This window comes from Schistocerca gregaria, chromosome 2 (assembly GCF_023897955.1).
Source record: "Schistocerca gregaria isolate iqSchGreg1 chromosome 2, iqSchGreg1.2, whole genome shotgun sequence".
NCBI lineage: Eukaryota > Metazoa > Arthropoda > Insecta > Orthoptera > Acrididae > Schistocerca > Schistocerca gregaria.
In genome coordinates this window covers 439,562,816-439,587,717 of record NC_064921.1, presented here as the reverse complement: position 1 = coordinate 439,587,717, position 24,902 = coordinate 439,562,816, and the positions used below count along the sequence as shown (strand labels likewise).

At 44.3% G+C, this 24,902-nt stretch overlaps 1 protein-coding gene across 2 annotated transcripts in view; it reads right to left on the bottom strand.

Moving 5' to 3' along the window:
- The window catches only part of LOC126325327 (uncharacterized), a 129,434-nt gene that overhangs the window by 16,757 nt on the left and 87,775 nt on the right, over nucleotides 1-24,902 (bottom strand). For both annotated transcript variants that reach the window (XM_049995166.1, XM_049995165.1), the window contains exons 7-8: nucleotides 16,175-16,321; nucleotides 1,204-1,336 (exon numbers count right to left, since the gene is read on the bottom strand). In XM_049995166.1, the coding sequence (XP_049851123.1) occupies nucleotides 1,204-1,336; nucleotides 16,175-16,321 (280 nt within the window). The remainder of the gene's footprint in view (nucleotides 1-1,203; nucleotides 1,337-16,174; nucleotides 16,322-24,902) is intronic.

Here is a 24,902-nt window from a genome sequence, read left to right as displayed (position 1 = left end):
TAGCCTACTTGTGGATTTTGTTACGCACTCTGTCTATATAAGTAACATTCAGCATTATTCTGTAACACCACTTTTTAAAAGCGTTTAGTCTTCTCTTGCCTTTATTATTTATCGTCCATATTTCAATTCGATAGCGTCCTCTGGAAGTAATATGATTCCCTGCTACTTGTTTGGAGGCGAACTCTTTACATATTATGCAAAAATATTAACAAGCAACTGTGACTCCTATTGACATGCAGAATGAAGCATATAAAGTAGTGATTTCACTACTTTATAAAAATGTCACAAACAGTAGATGGAGAGAATATAATGCCTCATTTGGTGCCATCATACTAATTAGACTGTGCAAGGTTACTTACAACTTTGAGTGACCTCAGAACGCCACATTATTGTCTTATTCAACGGTATCCACTGTTTCTTTTCGAGAACACATCGGCGAAATCACCAGACTGATTGGAAATATGCCCTTGGAGCTAATGCCAAATGGAAACAGAACAACATTCCAGTATCGTAGAACGGCGCTTTATCGTTCAGTCAAAACACGCGGACTTCATAATATGTATACTCTACCAGCCCACTCCGTGTCAGTGCCTGCTCCCCTAAGTAATGTGCGCACCGGAGTCTAGAAGCCTGTTGCAGAGGACAACACGTTAAACCTTTCTTTCAGATGTCAGAGAAAATTCTGCACGACTTAATTTTTTTTCTTTTGATTCAACAAGAGAGCTCTGCTGGTACCAAAGTACTGACTTGCAATCGAAGAGAAACGGCCTGAAATGATATTTCTGGGACAAATCACTACGCAGGCGAGTGATAGAGTGTGGGAATATCGGAGGAAGTGAAACCGAAAACATCTGAATGTGATGGTTCTGAACAATTCGAAATACTAAGTGGAGAGATATGATACGAAATTGATTCTAGAAACGTAATGAAACACTTTAGGAGTAAAGGACAGAAAACTAATAAGTGAAAATGACCCAGATTTGAGGAACATTGCTTCATAGACAATATATTTCACACACAAGTTTTTGAAAAACAGGTAGGCCCTATTTGACAAAAAACTAATAGAACACTTACCAAGACCAGAAAAAAATGGAAAAATTATGTGGAGATCAAAAGACTAGGAGATTACAAAGCAGAATGTTTGCTTCTAGAAGGTGTAGACTATTATATTTCTGATAACTTTACCGTTGTCCAAAGACTTACACAGGGCAGTGGCTATCTTCCTTAGATTAGTCCGCGAGACGATTTCCTTCTTCAGCATGTAGTCTCCAACCCAAGACACCATCATTGCGAATGTGATTCTGCAGATGTGCGGGAATCCAGATAGTAGCCCCGTCTGTAACAAAGAGTTTGGATCCATTTGACGCGGATGTGCCGAATCGTAACCACCAACACATACGGCTGTGCTGAAATCCTGAAAGCGTGCATCACATCAACATAGAGCGGGATTATTCTGGTTTCAGTTCCTATCACAAAACTGTTAAAATTTACTTTTGGTGACGGATTGTGTGATAACTATATTGAAAGTTGCATATTTACTAAAATTTTCATCTGTAACGACTTACACCCAAGCTTTCACTGGAGGGAAAAAGACATTGTTTTCTTCAACATTTAACAGAAGAAATACAACTTAGTACTGATCTCGAAGCAGTTCTTCAGCAGAAGACCGGATAACCTCTCGTTTTATGTGTAGTTTTTTTTAAGTGTCCCATGTTCTTATAGGAGATAGAATATATTCTTATAATATTCGGAAGCGAGTACTTTATGAAATGTAAGCCATTTGGTCTTATGTTAGCCATCTGTTTGTTGATACTAGAGGGAGTACTGAAATTACTGTAAAGCGAAAATGCGAAGGACGTTAAAAGTGACTCATTTGCACTACTGCTTTTAAGTCTATGGTTATTTCAGTCTTGAAATTTGTAATGAACTCAGCTGATACACAGTTAGTTTAAATTTGGACGTGAAATGAAAGGCAGAAGAGCAACTGAAGTCGTGTGGCTAGGGTCTCCCGTCCGATAGTCCGTTCGCCCGATGCAAATCTTTCAAGCTGACGCCACTTCGGCGACTTGCGTGTCGATGGGGATGAATGATGATAAGGACAACACAACACCCAGTCTCTGAGCGGAGAAAATCTCTGACCCAGCCGGGAATCGAACCCGGGCCGTTAGGTATGACATTCCGTTGCGCTGACCACTCAGCTACCAGGCGCGGACAACTGAAGTAATGTGACATATCAAATACATATTATTATATAACTAAGAAAAAGAGAATAACTATTGTTTCCCTGATCAAAAACAACATAACTTTGAAAAAGAATCAGCTCGTTGATAATAGTTGTTTTCACTAGATTAGATTAGATTAGATTAATACTTGTTCCATAGATCATGAATACGACACTTCGTAATGATGTGGAACGTGTCAGGTTAATAAAAGATGTCTGTACAAGAAATTACATTACACAAAATATTGCATGACACTAATGATTAAGTTGTTTTTTTTTTTTTTTTTTACTTAGTTTATATCTAAAAATTCAGCCAATGAGTAGAAGGAGTTGTCATCTAGAAATTCTTTTAATTTATTTTTAAATGTTAGTTGGCTATCTGTCAGGCTTTTGATGCTGTTTGGTAGGTGCCCAAAGACTTTTGTGGCAGCATAATTTACCCCTTTCTGTGCCAAAGTCAGATTTAACCCTGCATAGTGAAGATCATCCTTTCTCCTGGTGTTATAGGTATGCACACTGCTATTACTTTTGAATTGGGTTGGATTATTATCAACAAATTTCATAAGGGAATATATATACTGTGAGGTTACTGTGAGGATCCCTAGATCCTTAAATAGATGTCTGCAGGATGACCGTGGGTGGGCTCCAGCAATTATTCTGATTACACGTTTTTGTGCAATGAATACTTTTCTACTCAACGATGAATTACCCCAGAATATGATGCCATACGAAAGCAGTGAATGAAAGTAGGCATAGTAAGCTAATTTACTGAGATTCTTATCACCAAAATTTGCAATAACCCTAATAGCATACGTAGCTGAACTCAGACGTTTCAGCAGACCATCAATGTGTTGCTTCCAGTTTAACCTCTCTATACTATAAAATACTTTGTTCACAATGTGTTTGGAGAAATCGACTTACGGATATCTCTAGTCACTAATTACTCCTCTCCTCTGTAAACATACTCTCGCTCAAATTTGTCTGGTAGTTTTGGCTGGAAGAGGGCAAGGTGTAGGTTCAACCGCGTACGTGAAAAGGTTTTCATCCTTCGCCCCCATTGCCTTATTTCCTTTACGAACTCTGAGCGTCGCGTTGTAAGCATACATGTTGAGTGTAGGTGACTATGATGTGTACCTGTAAAGTGACGTGTCCACGTCGTTGGTGGCCAAAAATGAGATATAAAAGTGTGAAAACCGGTGCTGGCACATGGCTTTCTCTTCTCGAATAGCAAAATGTACTGTACTCCCACCCTCCGCTAAAACAATGAAAGTAGTTTCCCAGAGTAGTTGGTGGAGCTGCGTACACCGAATTTTTTATGAGTTCTAACGAAAGGAATTCGCATAGTGTGTGATCAAAGGAAGATGGCGTGAAGCGAAGAAGTGCCGAATCTCGAGAGCATTTTTGCGCAACCCAGCGATGAGGAATCTCACAATTCTTCGCAATAAAATGTCGGCTCGATAACATACTGTCTTGTTGCAAATAATAGTTCTGTTATATATTCGCAACCGTGGAGAAAACATTTCCATAAACATTAGACAGTATGAGTTGTGAGATATTTCTCTATCCTTCTAATCGAATGGCAGCCGCGTAAATTCTCTCCTCTTTCCCCAAAGTCGACCTGTCGTTGTCAACACAGTTCCACAAATACAGGGTATAGAAAATGAAACCGGGTGCGCCGATAACCTATCTTTGAATAATAAATGAAAAGCACTAGCGGTTTAGGGCGCCATGCCACAGATTGCGCGGCCCCTCCCGCCAGAGGTTCAAGTCCTCCCTCGGGCATGGGTGTGTGTGTTGTTCTATTATAAGGTAGTTTAAGTAGGGCGTAAGTCTAGGAACCGATGACCTCAACAGTTTGGTCCCTTAGGAATTCACACACATTTGAACATTTTTTACTTTTGTTCTACAGCGTTAATTTTATTGTGTTAATCGGTTTTCGGCTTACAAGGCCATCTTAACACGTTACCTGACTGTTGTCGCCAAAAAAGTTATAACGTTTGTAAAAGGCACTGGAAAAGAAATTACACATCTAGATTGAAACACACAGTAAATGACGTATTTGAGGACGTGATGGTAATGTAATGAGAAAAGCTGAACAATAAATAAATATAAAGGGAGTGAACAGGAAAAAGTCAATAAAAAACCGGAACAGCATGCTTAAATAGCAGTTTATATTAATAAACAGAACAACTAAAATAAAATAAAACTGGTATAAGACAAGGCTACTTCAGAAGGTATAAAACATGGAGAGTGATACACAAACCAATGAAAATAAAGAATTATCAATGTATCTACAGCATGTATGAGGAACTTATCAATATCGCTAAGATAACAGAAATCAAATAATGCAATAAAATGGAGGAGTATGAGGGGACATACAGTAAATGCAATCTTTGAAAGTGTGGTGGTACCGCATTTTAAAAACTAAAAAGTTGAACAATATACAAATAAAAAGGGAGGAAACAGGAAAAACATGAACAGTATTCTCAAAAACTGTTCCAGTGTAACAGTATGCATTAGATAAATGAACCAAGTAACATAAAAACAGTACTTGAGGAGACAACTTCAAGAGGTATTAAACATGGAATGTAGTGCAATATCAATTAAAAGAAAGACTTAAAAATTGTAACTACACACTATATGGATCACATAGACAATTTCAATAAAACAAAAGAACTCAATGAATACAGGAAAATGGGGGAATATGAGGGATCAGACATTGTGGGCAGTAATGAAAAACTGAGAGGATTATGTGAACTTTAGGAGAGGGGAAGTATTAAGCTGTGTCTGGGCATTTAACGTTAGATCTAGACTGTGACAAGACTATGCACGATCAAAGGGACTCATCGTAGATAGGTGCCCGCCATAGCCATGATTTTTGTTCTTTGGTTTAACAAGTTAGAATTTGCTACAGCTGTGGTAGCGAGATCTGCATCGACAGTTCGACTCTGCAGCTCATACTGGCCAGATCATTTCAACGTGGCATATTACTTTTACACTCCTGGAAATGGAAAAAAGAACACATTGAGACCGGTGTGTCAGACCCACCATACTTGCTCCGGACACTGCGAGAGGGCTGTACAAGCAATGATCACACGCACGGCACAGCGGACACACCAGGTACCGCGGTGTTGGCCGTCGAATGGCGCTAGCTGCGCAGCATTTGTGCACCGCCGCCGTCAGTGTCAGCCAGTTTGCCGTGGCATACGGAGCTCCATCGCAGTCTTTAACACTGGTAGCATGCCGCGACAGCGTGGACGTGAACCGTATGTGCAATTGACGGACTTTGAGCGAGGGCGTATAGTGGGCATGCGGGAGGCGGGGTGGACGTACCGCCGAATTGCTCAACACGTGGGGCATGAGGTCTCCACAGTACATCGATGTTGTCGCCAGTGGTCGGCGGAAGGTGCACGTGCCCGTCGACCTGGGACCGGACCGCAGCGACGCACGGATGCACGCCAAGACCGTAGGATCCTACGCAGTGCCGTAGGGGACCGCACCGCCACTTCCCAGCAAATTAGGGACACTGTTGCCCCTGGGGTATCGGCGAGGACCATTCGCAACCGTCTCCATGAAGCTGGGCTACGGTTCCGCACACCGTTAGGCCGTCTTCCGCTCACGCCCCAACATCGTGCAGCCCGCCTTCAATGGTGTCGCGACAGGCGTGAATGGAGGAACGAATGGAGACGTGTCGTCTTCAGCGATGAGAGTCGCTTCTGCCTTGGTGCCAATGATGGTCGTATGCGTGTTTGGCGCCGTGCAGGTGAGCACCAAAATCAGGACTGCATACGACCGAGGCACACAGGGCCAACACCCGGCATCATGGTGTGGGGAGCGATCTCCTACACTGGTCGTACACCTCTGGTGGTCGTCGAGGGGACACTGAATAGTGCACGGTACATCCAAACCGTCATCGAACCCATCGTTCTACCATTCCTAGACCGGCAAGGGAACTTGCTGTTCCAACAGGACAATGCACGTCCGCATGTATCCCGTGCCACCCAACGTGCTCTAGAAGGTGTAAGTCAACTACCCTGGCCAGCAAGATCTCCGGATCTGTCCCCCATTGAGCATGTTTGGGACTGGATGAAGCGTCGTCTCACGCGGTCTGCACGTCCAGCATGAACGCTGGTCCAACTGAGGCGCCAGGTGGAAATGGCATGGTAAGCCGTTCCACAGGACTACATCCAGCATCTCTACGATCGTCTCCATGGGAGAATAGCAGCCTGCATTGCTGCGAAAGGTGGATATACACTGTACTAGTGCCGACATTGTGCATGCTCTGTTGCCTGTGTCTATGTGCCTGTGGTTCTGTCAGTGTGATCATGTGATGTATCTGACCCCAGGAATGTGTCAATAAAGTTTCCCCTTCCTGGGACAATGAATTCACGGTGTTCTTATTTCAATTTCCAGAAGTGTACAAAAGAAGCTTGTGTGTCGCAAAATGCTGAGATATATCTTGGGAAACGTCGAAAGGTGTCGACAGTTTTCCGTTGGCAGTATAAAGTCGACGGTAAAAGCAAGCAAGGAACGTTACATTCTCCACCCAAACAAAATTTAACGCTAATGTCGTATAGGATGGAACTTGAAAGTACTAAACGATGGGGATGAGGAAATATGTATTTAGTTTTGCTGCACCACTTTAGAGAGAAAATAAGAAGGTAAAGATCCATAACCGAATTTAAAGCAAGAAACAGCTGCACGCTATCTTGAGCGCGAAAAGGATTGAAGTTTGAGTGTTCTCTACGGCTCCATTCTGTCAGCACCTTGCGAAACTACACTGCCTGACAAAAGAAAGTGAAGCAGCTAAAAGACATGGTCGGATGTCGAAGTACCTTCGTACGCTTACCCACCGTCAGCGGTTGTGTAAATGGTTAGAGCTATAATTTTCTCTCACAGGTAGAACGAACGACCACCAGAGTTTATTAGTGTTGATTGAGTTTAGTGTTATTATCGGGCATGGTAGGATATGTAAGGAGAGTGAAAAGCGTCCGGTGTTGAGTAAGGACTTTGAAGGGCAGGGATATGCTACATACTCGTGTGAGAAAGTGTTACCAACAGAAAGGAGGCTCAATGCCTTCTGGTCAAATAGTGTGACAGTGTCCCAATTTAGATTGAATGGGGTCGTTATCAGGGTTCCGGTTGGCTGTTGTTTTTGGGGAAGGTAACCAGACAGCGAGGTCATCGGTCTCATCGGATTAGGGAAGGACGGGGAAGGAAGTCGGCCGTGCTCTTTCAAGGGAACCATCCCGGCATTTTCCTGGAGCGATTTAGGGAAATGACGGAAAACCTAAATCAGGATGGCCGGACGCGGGATTGAACCGTCGTCCTCCCGAATGCGACAAGGTTCCGATCGACCGCGCCTGACCATCACGCGGAGAGTTCGCCGCATTGTGTACCACACACTTCGTACCTCCTTCACATCTGAGACTCCCAGCCGAGAGTAAAACAGTAATGCGCTCCTGGCAACATTATATGCCATCCCGCACCATTGTTCGGCGACTAGGGGCGAGGGGTTAGGTAATTACCGTCCCATACGTAAACTGTTGTTAAGACCACTACACCAACGGCTGCTTTTGGAGTGCTCTACCATTAGCGGGAAGCATGGACTGCTCATGAATGGCGTCTTACTGTGTTCAGTGACGAATCATTGTTCTATACTACCTAGAATGACTGTCGTCTATGAGTACGGAGGAGACCTGGAGAGATATCTTATTCCAGAATGAGAGTTTCACTCTGCAGCGGAGTGTGCGCCGAAATGAAACTTCCTGGCAGATTAAAACTGTGTTCCAGACGGAGACTCGAACTGGGGACCTTTGCCTTTCGCGGGCAAGTGCTCTACCATCTGAGCTACCCAAGCACGACTCACGACCAAGTTTCATATCAGCGCACACTCCGCTGCAGAGTGAAAATATCATTCTGGAAACATCATCCAGGATGTGGCTAAGCCATGTCTCCACAATACCCTTTCTTCCAGGAGTGCTAGTTCTGCTAGGTTCGCAGAAGAGCTTCTGTGAAGTTTGGAAAGTAGGAGACGAGGTGCTGGCAGAATTGAAGCTGTGAGGACGGGTCGTGAGTCGTGCTTGGGTAGCTCAGATGGTAGAGCACTTGCACGCGAAAGGCAAAAGTCCCGAATTCGAAAATCGGTCCGGCACACAGTTTTAATCTGGCAGGAAGTTTCATTATTATCTTCATTATTATCTTATTATCCCAATGTTTTTGAGAGGCACAGCGGTGTTACTGGTCGCATCATGCTATGGGGAACCATCGCGTATGACATCATATCACTGCTGGTAGTGATTCAGGGAATTCTGACAGCACAATGGTAGGCTACGGCATGGTGCATCCTCATGTGTTACCTCTCACGCACGGTGCTATTTTTCAATAGGACAATGCCGGTGCACACATGGCACATGTGAAGTGTGATACTGAGATATTTCTATGACGAGCTGTCTCCTAAAATCTGTTCCTGATAGAAAATGTGAGGGACTGAAGAGAATGTCTATGTCGTCCCAGAGTGTTAATATACTCACATATTGCTTTATGATAGTAAATAAAGTTCAAAGCTGTATTTTCTTAACTTTGTCGGGGCTCGGCCACAAACTGGCCACGTTCCGTTGCCTGCGAGGCGGCATGACCCTTAGAAGTTAGAGCTTAGCGACCGCAAGTCCTCTGAGTATTGCTGACATGAAGAATCTGTGCAACCCTTAGGACGTTGCAAACACACGAAACTGCCATTTCGCCGTCTCCGGTGACGGAAAATTTCAGAATCTTACATTCCGTCTGTTGTCGGCCATTCAGATGAATCACCAGCATAGGCGCTATGGTGTGAAAGCGAGTAGAAGTGAATGGCGACACAGTATATACAATGTACCAACCTCTGGTCAGTTAACGGGCAGCAATGTTGACCATTGTACTGCGTTGGTGTAATGGTTAGCTTTTCTGCCTAGCAATCAAAAAGACCCGGGTTCGAGGCCTGGCTGCAGACAAATATTAATTCATTTCTTCTGCTTCGATCATTATCGTAGATAATAAGGAGACTTAAATGTCTCAGGAAAACATTTAATTATAAGATCCGCTTTTTACTTGTGTTTGCAGGCTGCACAGATTTGAAGAGTCAGTCGCGGTTCCGTAACAATCTTTTATTTACTCTTAGGTACCCACCACTTGTTAACAGAAGTCTGTCCCAAGTGCAGTTGCCTCAGGCAAACATTTATTGTAATTTTTCGCATATTATCATACACTCCAGTGCTTCGAGTAAGCAATCGTTTGAGATATAAATATGTGAGCAGAGTTCACGTTTTGTATAAACAATTACTTGCACATTATCCAGTTGTGATAATTTGAGAAAATAAACTAACGTCAAAGTTTACAATTGTACTTTACTTTCGTCATACAACAATTTCAATCCTAAACAAAATATAAATCTAACAGATTTCTGTTCCGTGACTGAATTGTGCTCTCACTGTGACAGCGCACCTCTGTAAAGCAGGCGCCCCTACTTGGAACAATTAATACATGCGGTAGGACATTTGCTTCATTTGCATCATGAATGATTAATGAGAATTTCTGCAATTTGTATTTAGTACAGTTTTGAAATGATAGAATATTTCAATTACTGAAACAAGCAAATGTTACACAGGGCATACACTAGCTTGATTACCTTTTCGACGTCGACCACATAAGCTTGTTGGGCAGTTTGCACAATCCACTGACGAGCCCCAGCATGTCATGCTCACACATTAATTACACAGTTTCATGGATATCAAGGATCAGTTACAATATGTGTGGTCCAACTTGCCTCAGAAGAGGATACAATGGCTTTGCGACACTCTTCTCAACCGAATCAGTTCATGTGTCCGGGCCAGAAGGGGTGCAGCATAATTGTCACAAGTGGACTTATACTGCCAAGCTCATCGTAAATTTGATTCGATTTTGGAATAACTAGAATGACGTCACATACCGTTCAACCCACAAAGTTAAAGTTTGTTTCTTCTTCTCCTTCTGAGTCCTTTATTTTTTTGGCAGGCAGTGTATTACATCATGGAGCTCAGAAAAGCTCGTTCTGCCGTTATCGTAAATTCTCTGACATTTAAACCATGATATGACCACTAGTAAAAGTTGCTAAATCTACAGAGTAAAAACCAACTCGTTTTGACAACTTTTTTTATTAAGGAAACTACAATAACCACCAACAGCAACACTCTCTTTAAAACCAAAAAACAATAAGGATCCCTTCTGCGAATCAAGTAAACAACAACTAATTTATGTAAGCAGAGTTCCCTTCTGTTCTATACCTGTACAACTGTTCCACACTGAAGTCGGCTGTCGGCAGCTGGTAGATAGCCTAACACGACGGAAGCGACGTATCACAATCGTTGCTGAGGAGAGGAAGGTGGAGGTGGCACACCGCTGGACCGGCCGATATTCTCTGCACTCGCCGAGTCGCGAACTGCGTGCTGAACGGTCGGGCGCCGGCTTATCTAGCTCCGGACGGAAGGGTATTTCCGGGACTAATTGCACACACGTGATCGCCAGGAAATTGTTCATTGATCGTCGCGCCCCCTTCCTCTGCTACTGGTTAATGCCCTCTGATGGACGATAGCCGTACGTGTTTGTTGTCAACTGTGGTACTTGCTTGTAAACACTCTCGCGTCGGCCAGACTTCGCAGCGGAGTTGGCAACCCGCATCGCTGGTCTGTCTGCGGAGTTGCCGCTGCAGTAGGCGTCTGTGCTGACTGCAGCAAGAGTATTCCGTGACAACCAGAAATCTTTTTGAAAAGTTAGACCACATGCGTTAAGAGAATGCAACTGCCACTAACGGCATGGCTGGGGACTGGACGCTTCTTGCACAGACTGGTTTGAAAAATAACTGCCATGACCTCAGTGACAAGATAAGACAGAAAGGGTCAGGTGAGACTGGTCAGTAGCAAATCCCAGGGGTAGGCACAGTCACCTAATCAAAATGGTTTTTCTTCCTGGGTGGTCTACAGCATAGTGTGTAATGATGAAGGAAGCATAGAGTGAAACCTCTGTTGCTGGCACCAGACCACTCTTCCTGAACAGCATGAAGGGTCTGCCTGCATGGCATTGACTATGGTCCTCCTAAAGCCATCGATCTCATATCCCTATAACAGTAGTGGGCTCTCAGGCAGCCTTAGCAGCAGTACTGCGGAACAATAAACTGTTGTCTTAATATACCACGATCCTGCTGGTTTGGAATTCCGATATTATCTGATAAACGTTTCTCCGCCTTACGCAAGGCATAACACAATGTTCTAACAAACAATAGCCATTCGATGCTATTTGTGAATGAGAAGCACGCTGTGTACTTTTTTCTCTTATACAGAATGTAGATAGCGTTATTTATATCTACTTTGTGCAGTTGCACTGAAATATTAATAATTTCCAAGTGCAAGTGTGTAGTACACTTAAAAGTTATCTGCTGTCAATCACATTTCGAGTCGTGTATTCGTGTGTGCGTCAATAGCCACTTGTCGGTCTCAAGGAACCTGTAGTCATCTAGCCGCCTGCTGGCATAGTATATCGCTGTGTGGAAGCTGTAACGTACGTCTTGGCAAGTCGTCTGAACTTTGACCTGGCTCAGCCAATAGAACAGATTGACGAGCAAAATCGGTTAGCGAGGGCCACGTGCTCGGCAGACAAAAGTGTCACTCTGGCTTGGACACTTTGTTCTTGCTCTTGCTGCTAGGAGGACCTGCTGATCTGTAGCTATATATGAAGTTGGCACATTGGAACGACGTTTTTTTCTGCATTCTGGTGAAACAGTTGCTGCCTGAATACTTTCCCAGAATTTAGATTGGACGTTATGTGCATTTTCAGATTGTAGAACATTAGATTCCTTTCTGCAAGATATTTCACAGTCATGTTTAACGATAGGTCTTTTTTCCAATTGACAACTTCGATAGAATACATGGGAAGCATTATCCAGATTTTCAGTTTTTTTTTGGACCTTGTTGAATATCGAAAACTACATATCGAATCAAAAAAAGTATAATTCCAGTTTTTCTTCTCGCAGGGGGACATCCAACGATACCGCACTGTACCCCCCTCCTCCCACGGCTTCCCGTGCATGGATCGCGGGGGGGGGGGTCACATTGAAATCGTCAATGGGAACCCACATTTTTTTAATTGCAGATTACGATTCTACGGCGAATTCTACATAAGTTTTGTCTGAAGCATTTACTTCATTTCGGCAGAGACGCTGCTGTAATCGCAGGAGTAGAAATGGGTGCATAATCGTAATTTACGACATGCTATTCAATGGCCGTTGAGTATCGTACGGCACGTGGGACCCCACCTCCATGCTCCGAAGGTATGACAGACCGGTATTTCATAACTTCTAATTGGAAACCCTATTCGCAATGCTGTATTCCACCGACATATCTAAAAGGGGACTGCACGACCAGCCAGCACGGCCGTATAGTAACTACAACGTGTCAGAATAGACACTGCGAACTGAGTTCACGTACCGTGTGGACGTAGAACAAATAGCGGCTCTATAGCTTACAATACTTGCTCAGTGTTTATTGCCCGCACAACTACCAATCATTTATAAAACAGACGTGCAAATGGACGATAAATGTTGCAACCACAGAATAAAAAATGATCCTGATTTACAGAGAATGTAGGAGAAATGTTGACGATGCTGTTGTCTTGTATGCCGAGCGTATTCCAGAGAAAGCTCGCTCTCGTTCGTTCTTTCACAAGATTGTGAATGCCTTTATGTCTGGTGGCAGCTTACAGACCAGCAAAGGAAATGAAGCAAACGTTTTGCAGGAGAAGGTAATGCAATAGCCGTGCCAGCAGCAGGGCACCACAACCCACGGATAAGTGCCCGGCAACTGCACAGCGGTTCCGGTATGTTCGTAAGTAGTACTGTCACAACACCACATCATCGTAAGTATCATCCGTACCACGTATCACTGCATCAAACACAAACAGGTAGTGAAACTTCCTGGCAGATTAAAACTATGTGCCGGACCGAGACTCGAACTCGGGACCTTTGCCTGTCGCGGGCAAGAGCTCTACCAACTGAGCTACCGCCGGCCGCGGTGGCCGTGCGGTTCTAGGCACTTCAGTCCGGAACCGCGTGACTGCTACGGTCGCAGGTTCGAATCCTGCCTCGGGCATGGATGTGTGTGATGTCCTTAGGTTAGTTAGGTTTAAATAGTTTTAAGTTCTAGGGGACTGATGACCACAGCAGTTGAGTCCCATAGTGCTCAGAGCCATTTTTTGAACTGAGCTACCCAGGCACGACTCACGCCCCGTCCTCACAGCTTTAATTTCGCCAGTACCTCGTCTCCTACCTCCCAGCGCACACTCCGCTGTAGAGTGAAAATTTCATTCCATAAACAGGTAGTGTTTTGTAAAAGGGCACATCAACATATGCAATCGACCCCAACGTCCTTTGCCGAGGAACTATTTTACGATACGTCTACATTCACAAACCATGGTAGCGTTGATCGGCATAACAGACATTACTGGAGTGTAGACAATCCCCGCTGGTTACGACAAGTTGACCGTCGACGTCCTTGGTCGGTTAACGGATGGGGTGACATCATGGGGAACAAACAAATTGGTCTGTATTTTATCGATGGCACATTGAGTGGACGCAAACATCCAAAGGTTTTGGAACAGGAACTACCGGTACTGTTGCAGGATGTAGTCCTGGACGTTCTACAATGTTTGTGGTTTCAGCATTGCGGTTACCCGGCGCAGCTGAAGCACAGTAGGTATTATTAGACCATGTTTACACTGGCCGATGGATCGGCAGGGGTAGTCTATTAATTGGCCCACTAGGTCGCCGGATTTGACGTCGCTGGATTTCTCTGTGTGGGGATATTTAAAAGATACGGTGTACCAGCAAGTGCCAACACGACATGAAAACACGATCGACTGCACCAGAAACGCCTGCGTTGACATTCCCGCAGACATGCTTCTGTTCTGTTCATTTAAAAAGCAGTCCACTTGGTGTACTGAAGTTGGCGGTACCACGTTTGCACACTTACTCGTACTAGAGAAGTAGAGTAGTAGTCGCCTCGAGCCGCGGCCAAAGTGGTGACTCGAGTAGTCCCCTGTTCTACATGTCGGAGGAATACAACGTTGCGAATGGGGTTTCCAATTAGAAGTTATGACATACTGGCCTGCCCTATCCCCACAGCGTGGAGGTGGAGTCCCACGTGCCAATGGATATTCAAGGGCCATTGAGTAGCACGTCGTAAATTACGATTATGTACCCATTTCTATTCCTCTGATTACAGCGCCATCTGTGGCTGAACGAAGAAAGTGCTTCAGTAACAACGTATGTAGATTTTGCCGTACAGCCGCAATCTGCAATAAAAAAAAACGGGGTTTTCCATCGAAGATTTCAAACTTGCCCCCCGCCATCCATGCAGGGTTTAAGGTGGGGGTCAAGTGTGGTATTATTCGATGTCCCTCTCCGAGACAAACAAATTGGAATTATAAGTTTTTTTATCCGACGTGTAGTTTTGTGGTATTTCAGTGTCTTCAGTTAAAATGAACGCCGCTTGTATGATGATCTTTTTTTGTTGTACATGGGTGGTGCATTTAAGACAGCTGGTCCGTCTAATTGGATTGCTATCTGAAACATAATACTTTAATTTCTCTTTCTGACCAATATATTAAGTATACATATAGTCTGAGATTCTTACGAACTTATTTTTCACTCACTTGATCTTTATTCAAGTTAACCATTCACGTGTTCCATATCTCTCTCTACGTGTATTGACGTAAGAAATACGTTCGCTTTAACTATATTTAATGCCAAGAGGGAATAATCTTCATTTAGCTTTCGTTAAACTCCTTTTTAATTGTTCCGTTGTGCTTTCAAATAATATTTTCGTGCGTTAACGCTAATTTAAAAATAAAGTTAGGTTGTGTTTATTTACTTGTTGGTCAGATTCTACAGGCCGACAGAGGAAGAACGTTCAGTATTCAGGGACATAACACGAACGATCATTTGATGCAAAAAGTCTATAAAGCCTCGTTTCTAAAATGATACCTAAAGATCTAAGAGCACTTCGCCTTCTATACCGTGAAAAAAATCTCTTCTCCTCCAAGCTATTTGCTTTCCATATTCTGAGGGGAGCGGTATGGACCAAAACAAGAAAAAAATGTCTACTAACCTTGGGCTCCAACATGCATACCTTAATAGGTATGAGGACTTGTTCCGCTGAAGATATGCATTTCACAGCAGCTAAGATGAACAAGTGCTGATAGCTCTTAGAGTATGTGTCTTAGAGCCCATGTTTATTTTGGAATTTTTGTCTTCGAATGACCGTTCCTGTGATATCACTGAATACTGACAATTCCTCTTGGAATATACTGTATATAAAGGAGTGATGCTTTTGATCTCACAGGTTAAAGTATAAAATAGTGCAAGACTGTGACACTACATATCAATTTGACGTTTGTTGCATACCACCTTCATGGTGTTACATTTTTAATAGCTAGTTGCCCCCCGCCACCCAAGCAGAGTTTGAGGTGGGGGTTTGAGTATGGTATTATCGGATACCCCTCTCCGAGACAAACAAAATTGGAATTATAAGGTTTTTTTTTATCCAGCGTGTAGTTTTCGAGGTATTTCAGTGTCTTGAATTCCCTGTGTATGAAGGTTTTTTTTTTTGTCTGTTGTATGTGGGTGGTGCTGTAAAGACATTTGGTCCGTTGGATTGGAATTCTATATGAAACATGATACTTTATTTTCTCTTTCTGAACAATGTATTAATTATACATATAATTTGAGATTCTTACGCACTTATTTTTCACTCACCTGATCTTTATTCAAGCATTGTTCAGTATAAATGTTGTTACATTTGTTAAGATATCATCGATTGTTTCCTTAGAGAAAATATCACAGCTGGTGGACACAAAAGACAGATAGCGCTATCACCTTGCAGGTGGACTCACCGCTCGTATGCTCCATCCGTGGACGTGCCGGAAGTATGTGGGCGCCTGCGTGAGCATGGTGAACAGTCCCCAGATGCCGCCCCACTGCGCCAGCACGTTCATCCACAGCGGCATCGACGTCAGGATCTTCCCCCACGGCGTCGGCGGCTGCAACGATCGCACCACAGCTATCAACGCTCTGCGCGATTCGCATGGAATTTTATTCTAATGGGACGGAAATCGTTAGATGTGATGTACATATACCAACAAACAAATAATAACAATTTTAGAAAAATTGGATGATTTATTCACGAGAAAGAGCTTCACAAACTGAGCAAGTCTTGCCCTTCTGCAAGCAGTTATTTGGCTTGGCATTGATTGATAGAGATGTCGGTAGTCCACCTGAGGAATATCGTGCCCTGTTGTATCTAACTGGAGCGTTAGTTCGTCAAAATCCCGAGCTGGTTGTAGGGCCCTGCCCACAATTCTGCAGATGTTTTCAATTGGAAGAGATCCTTCGGCACTGCTGGCCAAGGTAGGTTTTGGCAAGGATGAAGACATGCAACAGAAACTCTCTCTGTGTGTGGGCGGACATTATCTTACTGAAAGGAAAACTCAGGGTGGCTTGCCATGAAGGGCAACAAAACGGGGGATAGAATATCATCGACGTAGCACTGTGTCTTTGGCCTGGAGTCTCACTGACTGGATTTGAATTGTCTTCAGTGATGAGTCCCGCTTCCAATTGAGCCCCACTGGCCAGCGAAGACGTGTCTGGAGACGCCCTGGACAGCGGTGGGATACAAACTTGATTGTCATCCGCCATTTGGCATGACTGCCAGGAGTGGGTGGAGTGGCATTTCATTTCGAAGCAGGAGTCCTTTGGTTGTCATCCGTGACGGTCTTACAGCACCCCGATACGTCGACGATATTCTACACCCCGTTGTGTTGCCCACAATGAAAAGCTGTTCTGGGTTTACATTTCAGCAAGATAATGCCCTCCCGCACATGTGGACAGTTTCTACTGCTTGTTTTCGTGCTTGTCAAACCATTCCTTGGCCAGCAAAGTTGTCGAATCTCTCCGCAATTGAGACGTTTGGAGCATTAGGGGCAGTACCTGCCAACCATGTCGGGATTTTGACGATCTAATGTGCGAGTTGGATATAATTTGGCATAATTCCTCATGAGGCCATCCGACAACTGTATCAATCAGTGTCAAGACGAATAATTGCTTGCACAATGGCCAGAGGTGGACCAACGCGTTACTGACTAGCTCAATTTGTGCAGTTTTTTCCCTTGACTAAATCCCCCATTTTCTTCCGAAATTGTAATCATTTATTTGTCTGTGCACGCAAATCACATCTACTGATTTCCGTCTGATTCAGATAATTCCGTTGTTGGTGCGTGTAGTGTATTGCAATAAAATATGTGCATTTCATTTTACTGCTTAGCCCAATACCCAGATAATTTTAGGTATGACTGTGTGTGAAAACACCAATTGTTATTACTCCTTTGCAATTAAGATTATCTGGAACGCACACAACAGTTCGTGCTATAATATCTTTATTGTCTTCGAAAGAAAAGGTCGAGAATATGTTACTAATAGAACAACGCTCACAAGCTCCATGCAAACTGATTCACTTAGCAAAAGTAGACTGCCATTCGTCACTATCTCCAGCCTATTATTATTATTTTTGTCTTATTTATTATGAGTTTATTAATCTCGACAAGATAAGGAACATTGTGTACTATATTACTTTTAACAACGTATTCTTTTTCTTTGCACTTTATCATTACATTGATGACGAGAGAAGTTGAAATATTTTTAGAATGGTGCAGCAGAGTCAGCAACTGTAATTATATTAAATTTCAGCCTCCAGTCGCTTAAGCAAAGAAACTTTACCTAGGTTTCGGCTACAGTAGTGTAGCGTTCTTCAGAAATGTCTCAATATAAAATTAAAATTAAAACATGCCAGATATTGGCCTTATCCAACTTCTAATGTTAGTACTACAGTACACAGTCATAAGACTGTGTCACTTCTACTAATGTTTTGCCGATAGGCCACACAAACGGGCCAGACAGGTGGGTCGCGGGCACTGGCTCTGGAATCATTGAGTAAAATGCTGACTGGGCGGTAACTGAAAAACGATTGTAGTTATTCGTTCTTAGTGGCGTGACTGTAGGATTATTTTCCGTTTCCGTTCATTGGGACCTTAGTCGTCGTTCATCACGGAACCTGATCTGTTATTTAGAGGAACGGAGTAACGCATAAAAGATAACACATGAACTGTCATTTTATATCTATTATTCGTTTTAGTGATATTGTTATTTCTTTACCTGGTTATGTACTGTTTACCGAATATATCACAATCGTTCGTCGTAAAAAAAAAGTAAAAACAATTGCGTGCCAACTAGTTCAGCCCTAAAACTGTCGGAATCTAGGCACCGCTGGCACTAAAAGCCATGGAGTACCAAGACATTAGTATCGCTAGTTACAGACGTTTTAAGGTTTTCTTTAGATCCTAAGGTCATTCAATGAATTGGTAACTCTCAAAGTCCTCTGCTTTTCGTGAAGTTGAGAAAAAAGCCAAGTCTACAGTATTTCGAGGTAGCTCATTCCAGTTATTGTGTAATTCGCATAAGGACTCATCCGTACATCTTTCGTAAGAAAAGACACAAAACACGTTCACTTCAGGCGTATCTCTTACACGCTCAACGATTTCCTAACGGTTCTGGAATCATCATTTGTACACATTATGCCTATTGTCTTAAGCGCTACATGGAAATGTAACTTCAGCACTGAAAATTAACCGCAGTAAACATCTGTCTTCTGTCATATCATGTAAGATGGCATTTCTTACGTCGACACATTTTTATCATTAAGACGTGAAGAAGTACACTACTTGTAGACAAACTTTTCCTTTAACATTAGCCAGATCCCTGTACGATGAATGGCCACGTTCTCGCCGGCCGGAGTGGCCGTGCGTTTCTAGGCGCTACAGTCTGGCGCCGAATCCAGACATCGTCAAAATCCCGACATGGTTGGCAGGTCCTGCCCATAATGCACCAAACGTCTCAATTGGGGAGAGATTCGACAACCTTGCTGGCCGAGGAATGGTTTGACAAGCACGAAAAGAAGCAGTAGAAACTGTCGACGTGTGCGGGAGGGCATTATCTTGCTGAATTGTAAGCCCAGAATAGCTTTCCATTATGGACAACAAGACGGGGTGTAGAATATCGTCAACGTATCGCGGTGCTGCAAGAGCGCCACGGATGACAACCAAAGGACTCCTGCTTCGAAATGAAATGCCACTCCACCCACTCCTGGCTCTCAGGCCATATGGCGGGCGACAATCAGGTAGGTATCCCACCGCTGTCCATGGCGTCTCTAGACACGTCTTCGCTGGTCAGTGGGGCTCAATTGGAAGCGGGGCTTATCACTGAAGACAATTCAAATCCAGTCAGTGAGACTCCACGCCAGTCCGCTCCGGTCGCAGGTTCGAATCCTGCCTCGGGCATGAATGTGTGTGATGTCCTTAGGTTAGTTAGGTTTAAGTAGTTCTAAGTTCTAGGCGACTGATGACCTCAGAGGTTAAGTCGCATAGCAGAGCCACTGGATCCAAGTTCTCGGCTTGCACGACGAGTGCATTTTTATGAGCTCTGCCCAAATACCTGCGAATGTTCTTTACTCGCTCATCAGAAGTGTGATGTCGATCTGGATTCTTACCTTTCCACAGACATCTGTCTCTTCAAAGTGCGCGGTCTCTGGCGCCTTGCCGCGGTTCACGCGGCTCCCCCCGTCGGACGTTCGAGTCCTCTCTCGGGCATGTGGGTGTGTGTTGTCCTTAACGTTAGTTAGTGTAAGTTAGATTAAGTAGTGTGGAAGCCTAGAGGCCGATGATCTCATTAGTTTAGTCCCATAGGAACTTACCACCATCTTCAAAGTGGTGATACCAAATACGAATATACATCACCACAGATGGAGGAATCCAAAAACGTCTACGAAAAGCTGGACCGCAGTTACTGGAGGAGGAGGAGGAGACAGGTGTTTCACATCCCGTCGACAACGTGGTCATTGGAAGTGGAGCACAGGCTTGGATTAGTGAAGGATGGAGAATGAAACCTGCCATGCACTTTCGAAGGAACCATCGCGGCATTTGCCCTAAGCGATTTAGGGAAATCACGGAAAACGTTACTGACACACACTTGTTCAACTGCAGACTGAGTCTTCTGGATGCATCACTTTCTTTGATAGGTAGGGTAATTTCGGAAGGTCCTGTCAGAACGGAACCGTAAAGAACACTATAATTCACTCTCTTTCGTGGCTAGGACAACTTGCAGTTGTTGCTTTCTCTAAGTTTCAGTATACATCTCTATCTTGTTAAAATCTCTCCATTGTGATATAGCAAAACAGAATACGTTTTTCCTTATCTCCTTCGTTTAGTGCTCGAAAGTTGCATCCCATGCGATGTTAGCTTAAACATTGTTTGGCTGGAGTGTGTAAAGTTTTGCTTCTAGTGTCGATTTTTTGCTGCCAATGGAAAACAGTCGAAATCGTTCGACGTTTTTCTAAGGTATGCCAGAGCATTTTTCGACACAAAAGCCCATTTTCTATTTGTAAAAGCAAGCTGCCGTGATGTGGCCAATACGAGGTGCAGAACTGAACTGTCGATGCAGATCTCGCTGCACAGCTGTAGCAATTTATAGCTTGCTAAATAAGAAAACACAACCACATTCTACGACTGGCTGCTCACTTTGATTCTGTATAGATTTGTCATGCTCCCGCTAACAAAATGAACCTCGGCGGAATGTTCGCTGCCGCCGCTCACGATGTACAGGCGATGCGCCACCCACTCGAATGCTCTGCGTGACGTAATCATTCAAAGGTAATTTTACTTGTAAAATAATTGTTCTGACAAAGGCATGTCAACTTTGGGGACCGAGGAGAAAGCTTTATATGCCTGCAGTTCCAGTAGAAGACTGGAGAAATATCTTGATAATCAATTTGTCTCCCCATGGTTGCGGAGACTTAGGTTCCAAAGACAATCAATGGGTGGAAAGTCATCTAGCGGCGTTTCTATAAAGTTACTTACTACATTCTGTCAACACACATTTCTTTCTCGGAATGTCCGTTGTGCAGTAATTTAGAAAGTTTTATAATCGAATCGTAGAGCGCTTGAGGTGATATAATAAAAAACTTTAAGGTTTTGTGATGATTTTCAATTTTGTCCCTGTTTTGTAGTGTACAAATATATCCACCAATAAATATAAACTGTTAAAACCAGATCATTCTTTCTGAACACGGAATCTGGCGTTAGATGTACATTTTTACATGCACTAAAATGGCGAAGATTTCATTGTTTGCCAAGACTGCAGACATTAATGCAAAAATTTGCAAAAATTAATTACGAACTTTTATTTTTTCGAGATGATAATTAAAACTTTATTACGTGCCTCACTTACGTAGTATTAGTTGTCGAAAATCTTGAAGCACTCATGGAGTCTTACTGACTCACCCTGTGGCCCGCCAAATAAAGCGAAGCACCCGGGAGACAAGGTCGGATGTCACTGTAACAATGTGCACGTATACACCTTTGGAGTGTAGAGTTGCAGTTCTCTGTAACAGGTAAGACGTCCACCAGAGTTTTTAGTGTTGTTACCAACCCTAGTGGAGTATACACTGAAGAGCCGAAGAAACTGGTACACTATCGTGTAGCGCCCCCGTGATCACGCAGAAATGCCGCAACACGACGTGGCATGGACTCGACTAATGTCTGAAGTAGTGATGAAGGGGATTGTGACGCCATGAATCCTGCAGGGCTGTCGATAAATTCGTAAGAGGACGAGGGGTGGAGATCTCTTCTGACCACCACGTTGCAAGGCATCCCAGATGTGCTCAATAATGTTAATGTCTGGAGAGTTTGGTGGCCAGCGGGCCGGCCGCTGTGGGCGAACGGTTCTAGGCGCTTCAGTCCGGAAACGCGCTGCTGCTACGGTCGCAGGATCGAATCCTGCCTCGTGTATGGATGTGTGTGATGTAAGTAGTTGTAAATCTACGGGACTGATGACCTCAGATGTTAAGCCCCATAGTGCTTAGAGCCATTTGAACCATTTTTTTGGTGGCTAGCGGAGGTGTTTAAACTCAGAAGAGTGTTCCTTCTGGACGTGTGGGGTTTCGCATTGTCCTGCTGGAATTGATCAAGTCGATTAGAATGCACAAGTGACATGAATGGATGCAGGTGATCAGGCAGGATGCTTACGTACGTGTCACCTATCAGAGTCATATCTAGAATTATCAGGGACCCCAAGCACTCCAACTGCACACGCCCCAGACCAGTACAGAGCCTCTACCAGTTTGAACAGTCCCCTATGACTTGCAGGGTCCATGGCTTCATGAGGTAGTCTCCACACCCGTACACGTCCATCTGCTCGACAGAATTTGCAACGAGACTCATCCGACCAGGAATCATGTTTCCAGTCGTCAACAGTCCAATGTCGTTGTTGATGGGCCCAGGCGAGGTATAAAGCTTTGCGTAGTGCAGTCATCAAGGGTACACGAGTGGCGTGGTCGTGCCGTAGCGTTCCCGCACCCAGGTTCCCGGTTCGATTCTCGGCGGGGTCAGGGATTTTCTCTGCCTCGTGATGACTGGGTGTTGTGTGATGTCCTTAGGTTAGCTAGGTTTAAGTAGTTCTAAGTTCAAGGGGACTGATGACCATAGATGTTAAGTCCCATAGTGCTCAGAGCCATTTGAGCCACACACGAGTGGGCCTTCGGCTCCGAAAGCCCATATCGATAATGTTTCGTCCAATTGCTCGCACGCTGACACTTGTTGATGGCCTAGCATTGAAATTACAGCAATTTGCGGAAGGGTTGCTCTTCTGTCACGTTGAACGATTCTCTTCAGTCGTCGTTGGTCCCATTCTTGCAGGATCTTTTTCCGGCTTCAACGATGTCGGAGAGTTGGTGTTTTACAGGGTTCTTGATATTCATGGTATACTTATGAAATGGTAGTACGGGAAAATCCCCACCACCGCTGTGTCCCATCGCTTTCGCGCCAACCATAACACCACGTTCAAACTCACTTAAATCTTGATAACCGTCCATTATAGCAGCAGTAACCGACCTAACAATTGCGCCATGTTATCTTATATGGGCCTTGCCGACTGCAGCGCATGCCTATTCCAGTTCCTTTAGCGATTCACTGTATAAGGGGCGTGAACGGCGTCAGATGTCGAATATTCACTGAAGGACACAGAGATGTGAGGTAGTGTGTGAGACAACGTTATCTGCACCCGAAACAGTTTTAAAGGAGTGGTCTCCCTTTAACTGGATGCTCGCAGTATTCAAGTTTGTGAGGCATTCGGACACGGCTGTAGCCCAGTACTGGACTGCCTGGGAACGTGAGGGTAGACACAGCTGTCCTGAGAGTTCAGGCCGACCACGACTGACCAGAAGGATCGCCATATAGTGTACCATGCACCTCGCGACACCTTAACATTAGCACCTGTCATGTTAGAACAAGTAATCGACCTCCTGCAACATTCCGGGTAAGAGTCTAACGACAGCTGGACTGGGGAATTACTGTCCCGTGCGTAGGCTGGCATTAACAAAACAACAAAAACTGCTGCGTCTGGAGTAGTGCCGTGACCGGACTGCAGGGAGTGCTGGTGAACGGCGACATACAGTGTTCGGCGATGAATCATGGTAATGCACTACCCCAGATGACCATCGTAGGTGAGCATGGGGGCGACCTAGGCAGACGACCCAATCTTCCATTGTTTTGGAGAGACACAGCGTTGCTATTTCTGGCTGCATGGAGAGCTATCTTGTATCACTACAGGTTATTGAGGGGGCTCTGAGGCACAGCGGTAGGTCACGGACGTTCTGTGTCTTCATGTGTTTCCTGTCCTGTGACAGTATTGTGGTGTAATTTTTTAACACAACAGTGCTCGTCCGCGCATGATGGCAGGTGTCTCTATGAAATATCTTTGTGATGTTCGCCTGCTTAGCTGGATGGTAACGTACTTGCCTCCTCATGCAGTGGGCCCAGGTTCGATTCCCTGCCGGGTTGGAGATTTTTCTCCGCTCGTGGACTGGGTGTTGTGTTGCCCTCATCATCATTTCATCCTCATCAACAGTTTGCGAGTGGCCCAATATGACGTCGACTGAAACAAGACTCGCACTCGACAGCCGAACTTTCCCAGATGGGGCCTCCCGGCCATCAATGCTGTACACTCATTTCATTTTATCTTTGTGATACTGAGGTACTCCCGAGTGTACAATGATCTGCCCCAGATAGAACATGTGTGGGATCAACTGGAACATCATCTCCATCCTTGCCACTGTCAAGGATATCAGGGACCAGTTGTGAGCCAGCTTTCCTGAGCAGAAAATACAAAAGGTTTACGACACTTTTTCCAACCGAATCAGTGCATTCATCCTGACCAGAAAGAGCTCAACTGTGACCTCTCATTTAGTGAGACAACAGTCTAGAAATGCAGTTAAGCTCTATACTAGCCATGCCTTAGTCAAAGGCAGACGGTGGGAAAACTGCAGGTTCGCCCATGTACGGAACAGCTAGCTGCCTAACGGCTCCGTTCTATGGAGAGGGGGCTGGCCGCTAGCTTGGGGATGAGGGCCTTGAGAGCGCTGGACACAGAAAATTCAACCTGTTCTTAGACATGTTTGTCAAGGTGCCTTGTGACTCCCATAGGCAATGTGGAAGCATAGCAGGTATGGGAATTTCGAGG